The sequence below is a fragment of the Simochromis diagramma genome, unplaced genomic scaffold (genome assembly GCF_900408965.1).
Source record: "Simochromis diagramma unplaced genomic scaffold, fSimDia1.1 OVJJ01000596.1, whole genome shotgun sequence".
Lineage (NCBI taxonomy): Eukaryota > Metazoa > Chordata > Actinopteri > Cichliformes > Cichlidae > Simochromis > Simochromis diagramma.
Window position 1 is genome coordinate 9,601,129 of NW_024387245.1, and position 17,691 is coordinate 9,618,819.

Sequence of the window (17,691 nt, forward strand, 5' to 3'; positions counted from 1 at the left end):
GTTAAGAACAAACTGGTATCTTTAAACCAGGGCATTTTGTGCCTGTTGGATGAATCTGTTGCCTTTATAATCCCAATTCATTTTATAGATATTTTCATCAACAGCTGCTTATAATTTGTATGAATGACTTTCTTTGATGCTCTATAAAAATCCTAGCCATAGAACAACAGAACAAGCATGTGCTGTTGCTCTGTTGGAGATGCATTTGGTAAGACATGGGTACAAAATGTTGTTCTGTGGTCTTTAAAATTACAACAGCATTACCATAATGACTTAAGGTGTTTTTTGTTACCTTTGTCTAATTTAGAGGCAAAAAATATGACTTGGAGAGACTCTAATAAGTAACCAAACATCTCCCATGATGCATGATAGCATGTTATAGTACTACTTGATAGCTAAAGCCTTGCCACTTGCTTACCCAGTGAATACAACAGAGTCCAGGAGAGAGCCTATGAAACAACATGTTGCTGCAAATTACTGCTGTCAGTGTTTTTTGTACTGAATAAAGGTGGTAAAAGTGGTTTACACTGAGGTCATGACTTGAACTGAAGCATCATTATTACGATGAGAAAGATGGACATCAGCCAGACAAGCTTAGGTATTTATACATTAGATATATATTCCTCAGAAATATATAATGTATTTTCTGTACAGCTCTAGTATATATTCATTATGAAATACATTTTTGAAATTGTTCAGTAATTCTGCTTCTGTCCATTGTTGCCTAAACTTCAAGATTATTCCTCTTGCTCTAAAAGAATTTTTGCTCCAGCGATCTCATGTAATCTGCAGTTGTTTTGCGAACAGCAAACTTGAAAGAAAACATAATGATTTAAGTATAAAAGTCATATTTTTGTGATTTTATCTTCTTTAACAGAAAAGCCAACCTCATATTACGTAGGGTGGAGAAGATTAGCCTCTATTGCCGGTCCCTCCTGCGCAGCACCCACATCCAGAGCCGCACCGACACCATGGCATATGTCTACTGCCGGAGTGAAGAGGCACGACCTCCCACCAATATGTGGCATGGCTCTTTACATGACAGTCGCACTGCCTGCATGGAAAAGCTCATTTCTGTACAGCGTAACACATACAGCAGCACCAAACTCCGATGAGACAGGAGTTACGAAATGAGCAGTTCGTCTTTTGTTTTTTTCTTTTCTTTGCAAAATGACATCACTGATTGATGTACCTCTTCAGTACACTCTGCAGCAGTTGCCTCTCACTCGACTGTTGCATTTTGCAAATCGATTGAGGCTAAAAGAAAAAAAAACTCTCACAGGACTTCATTCACTGGACGTTGTGTTAAAGCTACCGAAAAAAATATTTTTGTGTGGCCTACTTTTATTATGAGAAAGAAGATTATCCCAGAAAAAAAAAATCCCAGAACTGACATATTTCTCCAGTGATGCCAGTGATTGCACATATCAATGAGAGACTGCAGAGTGAACATGTAAAATATTATTCAGACAAAAGAAAACTGGTTGACTTAAATACTTTGAATGTAAAATCATAGTTCCTTTTTGGTGCTTTAAAGCTTTCCTGGTACACTTAAAAGAAAGAGGGGAAAAAAGGAAATATCCATAGTATAACTTATTTGCCTTTACTACCTTCATTCGAAAGGAGAAACTGAACTGTGTTAAAGCCAAAATCACTTACTTGTTTTTAAGTTCACATTAATTAAGAAGAATAAGTACACTTTGCTTCAGGAATTTAAAATCGGTAAGTGAGAAAGCATGTCGTTTGACTTACATGACCTTCGATTGATTCACTTGAAACAGCAAGGACTTGTGTGGTAACAGGATTGATATTTGCCTAGTGAAATTATTATGCAAGACGGAGTAGGTGGCATTCAGACATTTTATCCAGACTTTTGAGTTAGCTTTAATTTTATTGCTGAAATGAATGAATCATTTTCTTGTATGACTTTCTCGAACTGCAGTACCTATAGCCATGTTATATTACTTAAGTAATATAAGACTATTAGTATTAGTATAAAGAATTCTGATACTGGGGCGGTGGATGAAATCGAATCTTATATCTAGACTTTTGCAAGTTCATGTAATGTGTTTGTAATCTAATGATAAGTTATTGCTTGTGACTGAAACACGACTTGTCATTGTAGCATAAGTCCTGCAAATTGGAAATATATGAGACACATATAAGAGAAGCAGTAACAGACCTAAGATTATATCAGATCTAAAGCTAAAACTGAAAATGTTAACTGGTTTTAATAAGTTCTGCCCTCACAGCAGAATTGATAAATTTTTCATATTTTTGTTTTTGCAGATAAATATAGCAAGCGTGATAATAAAGCAGTAGATCTGACCAACATTTTCCCAACAGTAGAAAACAGGACAATTACTGCTGACCCACATGTAAACATGAGGTACTGTACACTGAAATGTGAAGAATCAGTGATTGTAGGAATCACATGTGGTCTGTTTAATCTTCTTGTTTTTCAGTCCAATAACATATCTTCAAAGCCATGGATATTGTTTAACTGAAGATAAACAATGCCTTTTCAATATGTTCATCTCATGTTGTATGAATTGTAATAATAAATTATTATATTGTAAATTTTCAATTGTAAAAAAAATATGTGTATTATTATGTGGCTTTGATTGTCTTTTTCTGAAGAATGTGAAATATAAAAAAACAACATGTAGAAAATGAGAGGATCTTTCTTTTTCCACTACAACAGACTTAATCATTTAGATTTAAACCTGGGTCTCAGACAGATCTGAACCACTTACTCAGTCATCGTGAGTGGCTAAAACCCACAACAAACATGTATTCCAAATTTTTTTGCCACATGTGCAAATAAAATGTTTTCCTTGTGTATTTGATTTTTTTTTTGTAACGCTTTCCCCATTTTCATTTTATTGGTTATTTCCCACCTGGTAGTTATTTTCCACCTGGTGTGCGATTGTACTGTTGTAATTAAAAATACTTTTGTTTGGAAGCGCATATTTTTCAGTTAACGTCAGTTTCTGGTAACTAATGCAATCCATTAAAAAAAAAAAAACAGAGAGAGACAAGGGGACTTTGATGTGTCTTTCCAACACAATAACGCTCGCAAAGTTATTACTGTGAGTGATTGGATAATTGTCACAACTTTCAAACTTAAAAGCCTGTTGAGTACTTTCAGATTTGATACGCTCACACTTTTGCTCAGTTTTTCAGAAGAAAAAGTGTAAACCCATATCTAAAACCTATAGTGTTCATGAAATCATTTTTTCTGTGGTAAGTATAACGTTTTTTTGTGTTAAAACATTCACAACTGATGATGGTTGTTGGAAAGTACTGCATCTTTTGAAATATCTGCACCTACTCAACTTATCCATATGCATTTGCCTATGGGGTAATATTCTTCCACCTGTGGAAGAATATTACCTATATCTGATAGGATATGAGACTTTACACATGTGTGTAGACCTGCAATTTTCTGCCCAAAATAAAATATCTCAACATGTGTTTGAAGGATCACCATGAAATTGTACGTAATGGTCTCCAAAAATCTTCAAAGCCAGTGATTAATGATCCACAGTAATTTTCCTCTAGATCATCCAAAAGCTTGATATTGGATGTTTTGAGTGTCGTATCTCAAGAACTATTTGACGAATTACAAAGAATTTTCAAACATTTAAAAACCATGGATCCATCATCCATTATATGGGCACTGACATCACTCAGTAGTCCTTGTTTTATGACCTGTTACCTACACAGCTAAAGCACCTTCCACTTATTTTATGTTTTGTGGTATTTCACAAAATTTAGCATGCTGACATGGTAAACCGAGGTAGTGATTATGACTGCTGCAGACACCATGGATGACTATTAATGTCTGCTATACTTGTGTCACATCCACTTGAAGTCTGCCTCAAGGACGTATGTATGTTTAGTGTGGTGTTGTATGATTTCTGCCAAACAAGTCCACCCAAACAATCGGAGTACGAGGCTGACATCCACAAATTGCCTGGTTTTCACCTGTGGATGATGGAATTTACATCACTTGGATTCAAGCAGTTTTCCCTATAGTCAATTATGTGGGAAGCACGACCTGTTAAAATAATGTTAGATGTAACATTATGTAAACTAAGGTTGCCAATGCTGGCAGGCTACTGAATCAGAAAAATTCTGCAAAAAAAAAAAGATAATCAGTTTATTCTAAGCATCTGTCTTTGCACGATTTTATTACACTGGAACAATGGCTTCAATAGTTTGAATTTATATTGTACTTTGTTTCATCTAATTAATTAAAATTAGGTTGAAGGAGTAAGCAGTATTGATTATCAATATCCAGCATGTATCAACACACAGAAAATGTGGTGTTTTATAGTTGTGGTTGTGCTAATTAAATGTGGCTCATATGACTAATGTGCCCGACTTGAAATGACACGGACCTCACAGGAGAGAAGCCCATGGTATGCAAACCACTACAATGAAGTTGCACAATATCGGAGCAATAACTGAATCACAATTAATTAGCATGAAAGGAAAATGAGGCGCTGATGAAAATGGCTGTAAGCAATTGTAGAATAGAGTGCAATCCTGTTATTTCTTAAGTTTTACCCAATTTGCTGCATGCTCTAGCAGAAAAATATTTACATTGAGTTGGAAAGGGGGAAATCAGTCACTGAACTACCAGCTATCCCCTATGAATTACACTAAATTATGTCATTAACTGAAGGTCTTCATGTGAGCTGCTGGGAAGCATTTTCTCTTTCCACCTCCCTCGACAAACTGTTCCTTTACGCTCAGATCCAGTTTCTTTCCAGTCATGCAACATTAACCGCACTTTAAAAATCAGTAGTTTGATGTTCATTCTCACAAACTGGGCCATTAGGCTCATTCAAGAGCCAAGAGCACCACTCACATTTCCATGCCAATGTATCAATGAAGGATGAAAGAATGAACAAGAATGAGTTCTATATAAAAAATCTTCCATTGTGTGCATTAAAGCTTAGGTCCTCTCCTATAAGCCTGGAACTCTGAGGATTCTGCGCAGTATCTTAATTGTTCCTAGGACTCCACTCTTCTGGATAGGCACCTCTATTTTGTGTCTGGAATCTGCTGGAGCCACACTTCCAGCTTTGGAGTCACAGTTCCTCATACTCCTATTACCACAGGGACCCCTTTAAGCTTTACCTTCCAAATCTTCTCCATTTGTTCCTTCCCCCAAGTGTTTTCCTAGGGAAGTCTCATGCTCCTTCTTTCTGTTGTTGTTATCCGCTGGAATTGCCATATCTGTTCCTTGTCAACCACCATTTTCTGGTTTGTTGGCTAGAAGCTGCTTGTCTGCCAAAAACTGGGATGTCAGCCCTGTTGTTCTCAACACCTTCACTGGTGTCTCCCATATGCTGGATTAGAAGTGGATCGGATAATCTAAAGATGTACTGGTACACTTATATCCTGCTACTATGTGGTGGATAGTGAGGCCTGTAGTTGTGCTGCCATGGTCAGAGCCTGTGTGTTGTCCTTCATGTTAGCCTTTTCTAGTCACTGCCTGGATTTCTGGATGTCAGCCACTTCTTGCATCTATCCATGGCCAGTGTTGGGTGTAATGCGTTACTAAGTAACGCGTTACTGTAATTAAATTACTTTTCCACTGAAAAAGTAGAGTAACTAATTACTGTTCATTTTTAGGTATTTTACTTACAATGTACTTGCGTTACATTGTAAAATAATTAAACTCGCTGAATATCATTGTTTAATTTCAATAATTTATCTTCTAAACGTAGAAGTAAACTCTGCCGCTTTAACATCGCTGTAGTGCAGCTGCACGTCATTTCGCGCCAGTTTGCTGCACAATCGTATTCTAAAGCAGAAGACGTCGGACTCGGCTGAAGCCTGTGGCTGTTTTATGAAATGGACATATTCCCGTCTCTTCACTTTTCTGAAACAAGCAGACAAGAATATTACAGTAATATGTAAGCTATGTCCTGGGGAGAAAAAACTATCGGCTGCTGTTAATAGCACGAGTAATCTACTGAAGCGCCTGACATGAGAGCACAGACGAAGTATTTTATTTTAAATACAATATTGACTAAGTAATTAGTAATTAATTACTTTTTTAAAGTAACTTACCCAACACTGTCCATGGCACAGTCCATGCAGGAACTTGGTCTTCCATCATAGTTCCTCCTCCTGTGGCCACCTTATTATGCAAGGTGGGTGACCAGTTAGAAATGAGGTATTAGTAGCTTTCGTTTTCCACAGCCATTTTGCTGTGTCCACCAGATGCCAGTTTTGAGTTGCTTTATTCTATTATCTGATATTATAGCACTGAGCTACCAGGGCCTTTGTGGTCAAGGTGGACATGGTCTTCTGTTCATCCAATATTTACCATATGGGTAAATGGACTGGTTCTTATACAGCGCTATTCTACTCTGAGCACTCAAAGCACTTTACACAACTTGCCTCATTCAACTATTCGCACAAGCACTTTCTTCTATGGACTTTGTCTGCAATTGCTTTTTATCTGACATCCACATGCATTCATGCTATGATGGATGTATCAGATAGCAAAGTGGGGATTGAACCAGCAACCCTCTGATTAGTAGATGACCTGGTCTACCACCTGAGCTACAGCCTCTCGCATTGGTTTGGCTGGCACAGTAGCACAGTATTAAGCTGAGAGGCATCCAAGTCAGTATGGCTTTGTTTATATGTCTCTCTGTCATGTTCCAAAGTAGGCTCAAGTTGCATTGGAGTCTAGCCTGGGGACCCTTACGGAGTGCAGTGTTGAGTGTGATTTAAACCCCATGAGGGCCCGCTGCTTCCAGCTGATGTTACCTATAGCGTAGACCTAGCAAGCTAATCTAATTTCAAGGAATGACCTGAAATTCCTTGAAATTTGGGGACAGCAAACAGCATGGACAACATTTGGAAAGGCTTTATACTGAAGCTTGAATCTGTTCAAGCTTCTTACACACTGACAAAAGGAAGTTGCTAGCTACTTACAAGGCTGGACCCACATCTTTTTGTCTATGCAGCGTTGTCTGTCAATGATTAAAAAATATTGGAACTTTTTAAAAAAAAACAGACCACAGACATCCAGCATTATGCTCACTTTAACCAGTGTTTTATTTCTACACAATAAATGACAGCAAAATGAACATGATACTCATCTTTATGACTCTTTTATGAAAATATAGCACATATCAGACATGTTTTGCAATGTACCAGAGCACCAAAAAATATATAATTGCAACTGTGACAACAGAGAGAACAATCGGCTGAAACATAAAAGTCCAGTCTGTTGTATATGTGCCTGAAAAGTGCATACTGTGTAAGAAAAAAAGTGAGAGGAGGTCATCTGAGGGAGCAAGGGCCCACTGAGTTTGATGGCTACCTTTACAGTGTCGGTGAAATTCTCAGCAAACACAAAAGCATATGGATAAGACTCAGTAACATACAGTATGAAGTGAAGATAAATGAAATTTTTGTTGGTTAGTGTCAGTCAACTCAGACAAATGTGAAAGGAACTTTTCAATACATAATAATGTTAAGTTTAATTATGAGGATGAATCTGAACAGACTGCTAAGAAATTGTTATGATATTATTCATCTAAAAAACATAATTTATGACACAATGGATAAATTCATGGTTAAGACAGCTGACAACAGTACTAGAATTAAGCCATTAGGAACAAATAAATGCAGACAAGTGGTGTGGTAAAGCATCACTTTTTTGTGGTTTTTTTTTTTTTTTTTTGCTTTTTGTTTAGTTTTTTGGGTTTTTTTGTTTGTTTTGTTTCTGTCTTGCAGGTGATACTTTGACACAATGCACAACATTTCACGGTTCATTTCATTGTATAATAGTTATGATAAAAATCAATCGGAGACCTACTCCCAAACAGTTAGTACATGGTTTGCAAATACAATCATCATATAATATTACTATTTACATCTTAAAATATATTTGTTGAGCAACTGAGTACGAAACATTGCAGTAATACCACTAGATACCCACATACTATGCAAATACACTTTTTTTTGTAGGTCCAACTCAGAAAAAAAGGGCAATCCAACTTTTCTTTTTTTTTAAATTGATCTACTGAAGGTTTAGGAAACAGAGATAAGGGACCATTCTATAACAAGAGGCCTGTGAGAGGTACTTCATGTCTTACAACACGCATAGACAATTTCTTACGAGATGGCACACCAGTATTTTTCTCCACAAAGATTTGTGCAAAAACATTAGGTATTTAGACACACTTTCTCGCACTCTCCACTGCACTTTAAATGAGTTAGACACAACGTTTCCGACATTTGTTTTTAACATAACATAAAAAGCCAGGTGTTAAATGAAAAGCAAAAAACAAACAGTTGTTGATGGAGATGTGGAGAATTACTAAAGCCTTGCAAAAAATGTTGCCATAAACGTCATATTATGTGATAAGCATATGCTGTAGGTGAGGCGAACTGTTGTTGCTTGAGCCTAACTTCAAAAGACTCTGTAAGCTGGGCAAACATCCTCTCTAATTTTCACAGGGCAAGCTTGACCCTGCTTGCCCTAAACAGGCATGCCTGACAGTGACAGATGAGGCAGTGTGTCGAGGTGTGGGGAGGTAGAGGTAGCAAGGGGGTGGGAGGGGTGGTAGGAGTCCCAGAGAGATATGGTTGCCAACCCCAGGAGAAACTCTGACTCACTGGCCTCGGCGTGTTGCCAGTCAGGCTGGCCACCTCTGGCTTAGGGGCAGCCTCTGTGAGTACACATTTTCACACCTGGACAAATAGCAAGACAGGCCAGGAAAAGCAGTCCACCCGTTCCTACCTCTACCCCTACCCACCTTCTACTTTTCTGCCATCCAAGAACGCTCACCATCACCTGCCTACTGACCTCCAGTCCAATTTTTCCCCTTAATTTTCAAGTCCTTTCTTTGCCATTTACCAACGTTCTTCTGTCCTCAGCTGCCTGTTCCTTGTGCATTACAATGGTTTCTCAAAACGTTACTTGTTATATTATTTGTAGTTGTACTCAGCCATTATATGGTTAAAACTCACTGCATGTGTGTGTGTGAATGTATTGCTTGTCTGCCTCTGTGTGTGTTTTACAAAAAATGAGAAACAAAGAAAACGAAACGTTTACATTCTAGTTTTGACGAAAAAAAAATATACACTGCACTCAGTAACATTTAATTATGGTGAATCATCACTCTTTGCAAGCAATATCCATCTACACATATTGAGCAACGAGAGAAGTTCTTTCTGTGGTTGTTGGTCTAAATTGTACTGTTTATGTCTTATCAGTGCTTGACAGCATTGATCACAATATACTGTGACAACAGAGACAGAATGACAGTTTTGACTTGCAACCTATAATATGTTGGTTTATAGGAACAACGTAAAAAATAACTTACATGGACATTAAATATAACTTAAAAAAGTATAACACTCTCAATAAATAGTTCTACTATTTACACCATTGTTATGAGACTCAAAATGTTGCTAAAATACCAAAAATATAGAAGCAGCAAACATTACAAGCATGAGGTACAGCAAGGGATCGTGTGATGACTACAGTAGAGAGGTGACGTCCTCATCCAATGCACGACTGTATAATTTCTCTCATGACTATCGTGGTTAGCTATGGCTTATGGGTACCTTTTCAAATATAAGCAAAATAATTTTTCAAGTTGACATTCAGTCACATTCTGCAGACTTTCTTGGTGATAACAATCACTTGTTTTGGTATCCAGATATCAGCTGATGATGCACATAATGGCTGAGGAGGATATTTCTAAATGATTCTAAGTATGTGGAAGCAACAACAGATTACTCTTTTTTTTTATAGAGTGAAGGAAAGGGTCCAATGACAGGTTTCAGATTCATCCCAGCTGGAATGGCTTTCCAGTAACCTCAGTGGCAAATGATGAACCACAGTACTGCATATTACTGGTATGGCGTAGTGAATGTAGGTCAGTCTCCCCCCACTGGTGACAGTTTTATGTAAAGCAGCAGAATCTGGAGTACTAATATTACATATAATTTGATAATATAATATAAGACATTTTTACCAGGACTATATGGTATTCAATAAAGTGTTAAATGCAATCTTAAAAGATCACATAGCCTTTAGAATGACTTTACAAAGACTTCCGGGAATTTCTTCATTTACACGCTTCTTCAACATCTCTTGGTTTCTCTGGCACAACGTTCACCTTCGGCCTTAGATAACATATTACACAAACACCAAGGAAACTAAAGATAAATAAAATTTTAATCTAACTAGATCTTAATTATGTGATAACTATTTTTAAATGTGTACTTATGTGTATCCAGTTGTCTTGGATTTGGGGCTTCATTGGATTATGCATAAAGGGATATATGTTTCACAACGACAGCACCTCCATACTTCATTAATAAAATCAAATGCACCATATAGGTCAGATACAAGAAAGGAAAAAAAAACAAAACAACAGAAAAGCAACACAAGGAGTCAAATGGCCAAATATCATACAGTTTGATTCAGGTCACCATTTTGACAATAGCAGCGTCTAAACAATTTTGAAATATTTACTTTTCCCCCCTTACATGACAGCTAGAAAGTGCAGTAACTGAGGTCAATAGTAGAAACACTGATTTAATATGACATTTTCTTAAAATGAAATGCATGAAAAAGGACAAAAAAACCCTCCTGTCCAAGAACATATAGCAATATTTACACAATATCTTGATTTTTTTTCCTTTATATTTGGTGGAAAATAATACCTTGACTTTTTTTTAATATGTTCTGGTATTGACTTGTTTTATTGGTTCTATTGCGCTGACACTACAATTTAGGACCACGTATTTATGAGAATGATCTGGAATTCTATAGCAGCCTAATGTTTGTCACAGGGACTGTGCCACTGGCCCAAGTTTAATGAAATTAAATGTATATTCAAGCCATGAATATGATTTCAGCCAAATAGGAGCAGCAAACATTGGACCAATATGCTAAGCAGCCTTCATTATCAAATGTGCATGAGAATAAAACTTGTGTGTATGTGTCTGGATAGAAGAGTAATAAGATACCGTGCTATTGTAGCAGCCGTGTAGTCGGACAAAATCTAACACAATGGGGCCAGAAAACCCAAGATTCACAATACTGAGAAGAGCTGATCAGAACAAGCAAGTGCACTTTGTACTGAAGAGAATAGTTTCAAAAATTACTTAAAGACGACACAGCCAGAAAACGTAGGGAGCTTTGATTGTGTTGTGACTGCAAATGGCGTGTTGACATATACATCCAAATGTCATTTTCATGTACAACCTTGTTGCCTGCAGAGCTAGAATACTACGGCATCCAATAGTCCTGAGGGGGAGAGAAAGAGAACGTGTTCATATGATTGCGTACATAAGCAATGTGTTGTGGGGCAGATATGGTCTTTGACCTACGCTCTCTCTCACAGACTATATCCACCCCTTCAACTCGGTACTCCTGTGTGACTGTGCTGTGCAGTACTGTGTGCTCAAGGAAGCCACAGACTACAGGAAAGCACTTACTACATTCGGAGAAGGACTGGGATGTTTTTAATTTCAGTTTAAACAGTTTGAATCGGGGCTTGAGGTAACAAAGTTCTTATCAAGCATCGCAAAGGATGAATTGAAACTGAAACTAAAATCATGCGAGCCCAAAGTGAGGTGTTATCGATGACATTCCTTAAGTCGTGATCAATGTATGTTGTATTTTTCTTTTCTTTTTTTGGGGGGGGTGGGGTTACTAGGTGAAAGACGCAAGGACAATTGAGGTTCTGGATTTCTTTTAAAGTTCTTAGTGCATTTTATATGTGGTGTTGTCAACATGTATTCTAATGCAGTCTATGTTAATGTGAGAAAATGTATTATGAGCAAACATACAAGTGTGAATGAATGCTATAAAGAGGTACTTTAAGCAGCAAGGAAGACAAAGCTGTCTAACCCAGTTAAATGTTATTATGTGAAGATGGACAGTAGTGAAAGCCCTAAAATGTTTTCACTATGCTTTTGGGATTTTGCTCTATACTTATGAAATCGTCTTCGGAAACTGTTTCTGTGGCTAGCTGTGGTTTGTGTGCGCCTTTATATTTTGGGTTTTTGTGAGTGTGTTGAATCTGCGACTTCCAAATTAACATGGCTCTCTTATTCCCCACCAAGATCGAAATAACCTAAAGCCTCTGATGTGCCAGTGAAGAAACACACTTTACTTATGGTGACACACAGATATAGAATATCTGACCAGCACCAACTTCTAGCCCCTCCAAAAAAAAAAAGTTGAACAAGCTTTCAGAGTGTGTGAGGATTATTTTTAACATTTGTCTTAACTTCCTTCATATTTCCGAAACACAATCAATGCTATCCTTGACGTATGCATTTTGATATACCTTTGGTTCAATCACTTGATTGTAGAGTAAGGTCACTAAAATAGACACTAAAGCCAGCACAAAACTCAACAAAAGGCATGCTACCTAGGCTTGGTTATGTTGTTGTTGTTTTTGTTCTTTTTTTTTGTTTTGTTTTGTTTTCTCATTTTTTTTTCAAAAATGTCTGCTTCATGTAATTCATTTTATTTTGTGTTTTTTTTTCTTGCTTTGCTTAATGTGTACTTTAATGATTTAATGTATTGCGGGGGTTACTTTCCTTTAAGCTGAAAAATGAAGGTATTATGGAGTCCCATCTTCTTTTCTGTATCTTTCGGTTGTGGAGAGATGGAGGCATTTCAGCAGGTTGGGGTTGCAGTATGGATGGATGGAGAGGTATGCCTTTTAAGCAGCATGTGCAGGAAATCGAAGGCCAAGAAGAGGATGAAGGAGAGTCTGCCTCAGCCACTTTGGCTATGTGGTGTTGGGGAAAGGGTCCTAGGTTGTTGAACAAAGGGTCCTTGCTAAGGTTGGTCACCCCAGGGAGTGGACATGCTCATCCTTTCTGTTCTCTACAGCATTGGGATCCCGACAGGAACACTCATCTCGTAAGTCACAGGACATTGGGAATGGAATCACCTGCGTAGAGAATGAGAAACTTAAATTCACATGTAATTGCCAACTTTAGAGCCCATCTATCCATTTTTAATGCTTATGAAGTTGTAAGCTCACAAACACAAACACATGCTCTTTATCCTCAAAACAGAAGTTGTCCAAATATTCTTAGTCAAAACCTGAACCCTACCTAATCCTGAAGCTAAACTGTTACATCCTCAACGTCACTATAGTAACACTTCTTCATAACCTCAATGTACAACACCAGCTCCAAGAGAGTTTGGACGATGTGTAAAAAAACGAAAAAAAAAAAACCCCAAAATGGAATAATTTGCAAATCTCATAAAGCAATGTTTTATTTTCAATAGAAGATAGAAAACCATTGTACCATTTTCTGCAGGAACATTTTACAACTAATTAAGTTAAATGGGAGCATCCAGTAATGTGACTCCACATAAAAACAGCATCTTAGACAGGCAGAGTTTCTCATAAATATAGAAGGGCAGTGGATCCCAAATCACACAAAACAAAACAAAACAAATATCAACTACAATGCATAATCCCAAAAAGTTGATTCTTTGCATCTGGACATAGCGTTTTTAGTGGAGAAATGTTTCATCACTTATCTAAGTGACCTCTTCAGTCTCAGCTGACTGCAGGTTTCCCCAACCTTATAAACAGTACATTTGCACAATGACTGACACTAGCACCACTGACAAACAATGAGCTGTGAGGTTAGTTTCATAATCATAATATGTCCATTGTCATGACCGTTGATCACAACCACTGATCAAAGACGATTAGTAGCATTCACAGAGAGTTGGGCATCCCTAGCATCCAACATCAGCATGGAGGACAGGAAGCCACTCACATCACTTAGTAATGACCAGATGATGAACTATTTGAAATGTCCATATCTGGAGGATTGAGCATGCATCAAGACACAATACATAATATTATCAAAAGAATATGGAGCACTATAGACAAAGCTGAAGATCTGGATATCTTTGGGCCCTCAGGTTACACTACATTAAAAACTGGCATGATTCTGTTATCAGTGCATGATTTCAGGAACAGTTCCAGGAATCCTTTGTGAACACAGTTCATCATGCTGTTCACAAATGCAGGCTAATGCTCTGTCATTCAAAGAAGAAGCCATATTATCATTTTAAATGAACCAAAGTTCAATGCTGCTCTTTGGTCACAGCAATCAAACTTGTATTTATTTACTGAAAACATGGGTGCATGCTCTGGACCATGAAGAGGAAAGGGACCATCCCACTTGATGTAACTGCTCAGTTCAAAAGCCTGCATCTCTTATGTTATGGGATACATAAGAGATGTGTAAACTGGCAGCTTGCACATCTGCAAAGATGCATCGATATTGAATGCCATATACAAGTTTTAGAGCAATATATACTCCCATATGGATGACATGTTTTTTAATCAAGGCCTGTCAAACAACATGGCTTCATAGTAGAAATGTCCAGGTGCTGAACTGGCCTGCCTGCAGTCCAGATCTTTCACCAACTGAAAACATTTGGCGAACCATGAAAAGAAAAATACAACAAAGAAGACCCAGGGCTGTTTGAGCAGCTAGGATCCTCTATCAGACAAGAACTGGACAACATTCCTCTCCCAAATGTCCAGCAACTGGTTTCTATTTACAGTTTACACAACATTCCAGCTTTTTTGAAATTGGGGTGGTAAAATATGAAAATAAGAAAAAAAGTGTCTGAGAGGGGTAGCACCATGAAACTAATGGACTATTACATCTAACAAGTCTTTTCATGCTAGACATTTGCAGTACTTCATGTGATGCCATCAAACAGTAGTGTCATTCTACTATGAGGTGACTTTAGGTAAGTGTTTGGTCTTTTTTTCAACATTTTCTGCTCACAGAAGACTCATGATATTAACCATACTATTACAGCAATTGATCCCCTTGTTTTTTCTGATAGTCTTATGTCAAAGTGAAATCCTGCAGGTGAACACAGAACCGGAAGATCAGTGGACATTGCCTCTGGCTTTGACGTCACTAGATAACGATGGTAATGCGTCACTAGCACCAGCTGCTGCTGACTTGTCTGCCCACCTCTTGGGGGGCCTGCTTCAGCTGATTCGGTACACAAAATGTGTCCTTCATCTGCAGGCCAAACAAGAAACACGTGTGGTCCAAGCAGTGAAAGGCAGCCGGTGAACCAAGGATGTCTGCATTTTGTCCTAGGCTTGCTATCAATGTCATTTTTTTCACATTAGAGCAGAGTGATACTTCATTTTTTGCACAATGAGTTTCAGTATACACTGTAAATGTATAGAACCTGGTCAGTGCAACCAGCAGATTCTAACAGCACGTCTCAAGACAAAGACAGCTATTAGTGAAAGCTATCTGGCTACTAGAGGATGAGTTGTTTCCAGGGGAGAATCATTGTGCTATTAACTAAATACGGAGTAGCTGCTGTATAATTACTGAGACTACTCCTATGCCATCTTACAAATTACACCATGAGCTCATACTATCTAAAAATTTGAATTTCCCATTAACTAAAAGATGCTGTTAAAAACTTAATTTGATCTACAATCACACACTGATTGATTTCCTGTCTACAACTAAACAATTTTATCAGATCTTCAAGTTTCTGATAGTTTTCATTAGATTCAGTTTAACTTTAATGGCATTGTGTAGTGCAGAGGTCCAAAGCTTGGGAGAGTGAGGTAAAACTGGAAGAAAGGTGGCCTGCTGATAAGCAAACAGTCTCTAAGCTATTACAGCTTCAGCCACAAAGGCTTAAAGATCAGTCAACCAGCTTCCAGTGGCTAGGAAAAATATGTATCCTCTGATCGCTTGGAAAGTGGTTTTTGGAGGTTGCTGGCTATCTCCAGTGAGTCAAAAAGAGGGTGCTGCACCAAAAACACTCTGTAGCATTGATTTGGCTACTGCATCTTTTGAAATGTGTTGGTTGCAGTGTTAAGGAACAGCATTTACTTTGGAGTCAAGCATTCTAATGCGTAGCCTTTTTTCCTCAGCCACACGTTTCATTTTGCATGGAATCTGCTCATATCCAGTGTACAGTTTACATTGCACAGAATTTCATTACCACTTGATGAGTGTTTGCAGATACGACAGTAGTCTTCCTGACCAGCGAGAGCTACTGTCTAACAATAATTTGGAAACTAATGTCAACTACTTGTACTCACTAGTAGTTGGTGATTGTGCAAACTTCTGGTGACTGCAGCTACCTGCTAGAAACCAACGCATTTGCAAAGAGATTTACTGTGTAGCGCCATTTACCAATATGCCATATACCGCTACATACCAGTTTGTGACAGTTTCACACTAGCAGCTGCCAGCAACTTGTATTATACATCTACTATACACTTTTCTATAGTGGCCAGTAGTTTCCAGAGGTCAGTGACCCGCCTCAAGGCTTGCATGACTGAAATAAGGCGTGCTAGCCTTATAATATATATAAAAAAAATTTGATTTCATAGTACTTTTCTAAAAAAAAATTAGAAAAGCAAAATTTGAAATTGCTTTAGATTGCAGTTAAAAGAAAATGCTTACAACCAAAATGTTATACCTTCATTGGTGCCAAATGACATAAAATAGGGGCAATAATTTTAAGAATTGGGACTTTATTGACAGCGGGTCTGTGGGGGAGCATGCTAGTCACAGAGGAGCAGTGACGCAGGTTCTCCTTTGAAATTAGGTATAAAATAAGTTGTTTATGTGTGGGGGCGGTGTTCTTAATGTCAGGGCCAGGTGGGCAGTGCCCAGACTCCTCTGAGAAAATGAGGCCTACGTGTGATGACTTTACAAGCCCAAGGCCAGACACACTTCAAAAACAGCTGTCAAATGCATGACCAGAGTTTCCTTTGTAGCATTTTGAAGCCAAGAACATGGGGTTCCTCATTCCCGTACAACTCTTTCCTAGTTTAATTACAAAAATTCTGAGTTTCACACTTCCACATTGTTTGTTTTGGAGTGTCTCGCTTGCTGTGTCTTGCTTTATTATTCCCCTTCTCTTGCAGCACAATATCTCAATACACTTCCCATTCCTTTATTTCTCCTCCAAGGGCAGTTCTGTTTATCTCTCAATCTAGAGAGTGATGGTGGGTGGCAAATTTGACATGGTTTCCTTTGACCTTGACCTCCAGGGTGGCTGCGCCAGCTGCCACATCTGGCCCTGACTTAAGGTTCTCTCAGGGTGGCTGGGAAATTAGACTGACTGACTGGCCTTGTGGGCCTGGGGGCCATCGTGCTGCCCTATGTCCCTGGGCTAGAGAGGGCCTGTGCGAGGACACCCACTGACAGCAACATGAAAGCCCTTCAGAAGAACGCAGACTTTGTCAGAGCCACATCCTTCAATTTCAGGAACAGGTCGAAATAACAGAGTTCCTATTGACATGTCTGTGTTTGCAGTTTGTGCGTTTAAGCCAGCGCTTAAAGGAAAGAAGGTGGCTTTTTGGGCAAAGGGCCGGGGGAAAGGGAAATGGCTTATCTAGAGATCTAGAGATACCAAACTGTTTATTACGTAAATTACATAAATAAGATTATTAGAGGGAATTGTAAGCAGCCATATATATTTTTATATGTCATTATAGATTAGAGTGTGTTAATACAGATGTTTTGCTTTCTTATTCAGTCTTTATCTAGAATTAAAGATATAAGCAAAACCTAACCAGTGGCATGTTCATGCTCCTACATTCATATATTACATTCACAGGTCTCAAGATTTCAAAGAAT

The 17,691-nt window shown here is 38.1% G+C and overlaps 2 protein-coding genes across 4 annotated transcripts in view; one reads left to right on the forward strand and one right to left on the reverse strand.

The window, feature by feature from the left end:
• The window catches only part of LOC120714478 (astrotactin-2-like), a 285,359-nt gene extending 283,794 nt beyond the window's left edge, over window positions 1–1,565 (forward strand). For all 3 annotated transcript variants that reach the window (XM_040000717.1, XM_040000718.1, XM_040000719.1), the window contains one exon: window positions 878–1,565. In XM_040000717.1, the coding sequence (XP_039856651.1) occupies window positions 878–1,115 (238 nt within the window). In that variant the 3' untranslated portion in view covers window positions 1,116–1,565. The remainder of the gene's footprint in view (window positions 1–877) is intronic.
• A 5,500-nt stretch (window positions 1,566–7,065) lies between these two features.
• Window positions 7,066–17,691, reverse strand: part of pappaa (pregnancy-associated plasma protein A, pappalysin 1a) — a 104,653-nt gene continuing 94,027 nt past the window's right edge. The window contains exon 22 of the mRNA XM_040053226.1: window positions 7,066–12,968. Coding sequence (XP_039909160.1) covers window positions 12,864–12,968 — 105 coding nt within the window. The 3' untranslated portion in view covers window positions 7,066–12,863. The remainder of the gene's footprint in view (window positions 12,969–17,691) is intronic.